The 2,699-nt window shown below is 33.9% G+C and overlaps 1 protein-coding gene across 1 annotated transcript in view; it reads left to right on the top strand.

Moving 5' to 3' along the window:
- Positions 1-293: 293 nt before the first annotated feature.
- Positions 294-2,699, top strand: part of LOC140168603 (protein Wnt-6-like) — a 25,999-nt gene continuing 23,593 nt past the window's right edge. Inside the window, exon 1 of the mRNA XM_072192003.1 lies at positions 294-1,015. Coding sequence (XP_072048104.1) covers positions 936-1,015 — 80 coding nt within the window. The 5' untranslated portion in view covers positions 294-935. The remainder of the gene's footprint in view (positions 1,016-2,699) is intronic.

A 2,699-nucleotide genomic window follows, 5' to 3' on the forward strand; every position in this document is an offset into this window, starting at 1 on the left:
TGTGTAGTCCTATCAGCAACGTAAATGAAACATCACTGAAATCGAAGACTCTTTTTTTCAGGGTTTTTGCTGAAATGATGCCGGTTCAAGACCACCATCAATTTCCAAGTTCAAACTGTTTTCATTTAAACGATTTAACAACTGCTCCTGATTAAGTTGTCCCTTACGAATCCCTTTCAATCTTCATGATCTTAAATTAATTCGCTACCAAATTGCCTTTTCGCTTGTCAATGTGCCACTACAACGGTCCTTGGCTCCAAAATTCATAGCCATAACGACAGACAAGTTCCGATGATGTGGGCTGTGGCATTATACATGCAGAAACATCACTGAGATAGAACCTATCAAATACTTGGCAGTCATAAAACTTGCCCGGTCGATGATGGCGTTCGTTTTTAGTTGCTGAAATTCAATGTTTACCATGTTTATGACTTAATAGCTGATGAGGATAAAGCACTCATTTATTCATACTGATTATCTCATTTGTGATGGAACATAAAATTGCAAATTTTCAATACGTGTCGGCTGACTCAAACACCAAATGATGCATGCTTTTACCAAAATGAATGAATGGAATTAATTTGAATGACATCAAGACGAAATTATTTACGGAAGTTTATCATCAACTGAATATCGTAAATGGGAGAGACATATGAATCATATTTCTCGGATCAAACTCAGCAATGGTGGTGGAGTGTTATATTTTAGAACAAAAAGGAAACTTATTTTGTGGTGTTTATAACTTTCTCTGTCGGAATATAAAATGCTTCTTCTGCCATGATCGTGAAGTAAACCTGCAAACCAATTTTGAACGCAAACAGGGGTAGAAGGAGGTCTGTGCCCAAACGCATCGCGCGCCGGACGGCCCGTAAATACTGGCGATCGTGGCGGTAGAGAAACCAAACTTTTAACTGGACAGATAGGGTCGACAAATTATGACGAAACTGCAAGATTCTATAGCGGTGGGTCTATTGTTCTTCCTTATATTACCCACCAACATCATCGGCCTCTGGTGGTAAGTTTTTCTTCGTCTTCATCTTGATTTTTGTCACTTTGTTCTCCTATTATTGGAAACAACGTTAACCAAAATAATAAGACCTAAAAATAATTAGGCCGAAACTAGGCCGTATTATTAATGCTTGTTGCAAGTTTTGCAACATTTTTCTCTAAAAAATAACATTTATAATTTCGTAAATAAGTAAGCTCATCCAAAACGAAGGAAAAAATTACATTCAAACAGCACTGTCAAATGACTGCTCAAATGTACACGTGTGTTCAAATTGGTGCTGTATAATATACGATGGTGTAGCTCAAACAATTAAGCCTATTGTGGGATCATTTACATCTAATCATATTAATTATATCAACTCATTAATTATAACAAACGAACATACCTGTTTTCTCAAGGTTAATCAACGAGCAATTAATATGCAAGCACGACCAACTCATCTAAAATATGTAGGATATTTTGATTAATAGCACTGAAAAGTTTCCAAGCAGAACTGGCACAAAACACTGAAGGTTATTAAAAAAGAACTTCCCGGGAAGAAGTTGTTCAAAAAAGTTTAACAATATTTTAAGCTGAGATAATTTAATTCCAAAATTTGGTAATTATATTCAATGTTATATTCTTTCCTTTTAAATGAATACCCACCCTGTTGAAAACAAAACGGGCATTTTATGTATTCAGGACATGATACTTGCACAATATTGAATGTGGTTACACGAACTCGGGCACGAACTATAATTTACTGACGATGACTCCATTTTAGTTCTGAGATAGTTAAATATTAGGAAAGCCTCATAACAAATTGATCAGACATGACCCTATACCCAAACCATGCAACCAATCTAATAACGTGGTTTATCGTGGTAATAACTTGAGCTCAAAGGCCATTTTGAGTCATAAAACTCTTGAACGTATTTATCATGGTTATTGTACTCTCGAACAACTTTATTATTACATTAAATTCAAGGTTCTCTCGTCTAAACAACGAGTTGCCCATTTATTTTTTTGAATGTGTTTGTAACTAAATTGTTTCACATGAAAAGAAAATATTTCGTCACTAAACACTAATTTGATCTATAATTTCTAGCATACTCCATTTTACTTAATATTATATAGCTCAAAATTTGACCTCATCTTGAATTTTCTATCCAACACATACAAAGGTCATTGTACCTAACATGAAATGGTAGTGATCCCTTTGTTTCTTTGAACGAAGGAACACCCTTTGTTTCTTTGAACGAAGGAACATCTTTTGTTTTCCCAAAAGTTCCAATTCATTATCTTAAAAACATTGATAAAATCTTTTATTTTCCCGAAAGTTCCAATTCATTATCTTAAAAATTAAAGGTCGAATAATTACATAATTGACTTTTTATAGAGTTCTTATAAAAATCTTTTATTTTCCCAAAAGTTTTTTTTTTTTAAAGATGTCTGGTGTAAAAGTTCTCATTAATAAAATCTTTAATTTCCCAAAAGTTTCAATTCATTAGTTTAAAAAATGTTGATGATACGTCTATAAATGTAAACTTCTTGTTAAACAAATCTAGGTCTATGTCAGTTTGCAGTGGAAACATGATGCGACGTTAAGTAGGTTAATTTTTTGGAAATGAGGACGATCAAATTCATTGCCGGCCCGCATCTTTAGTCAAATACGTTAATGGTGACGTTTAACACGATTGAAGCGGTGGGT

Source organism: Amphiura filiformis, chromosome 13 (assembly GCF_039555335.1).
Source record: "Amphiura filiformis chromosome 13, Afil_fr2py, whole genome shotgun sequence".
Lineage (NCBI taxonomy): Eukaryota > Metazoa > Echinodermata > Ophiuroidea > Amphilepidida > Amphiuridae > Amphiura > Amphiura filiformis.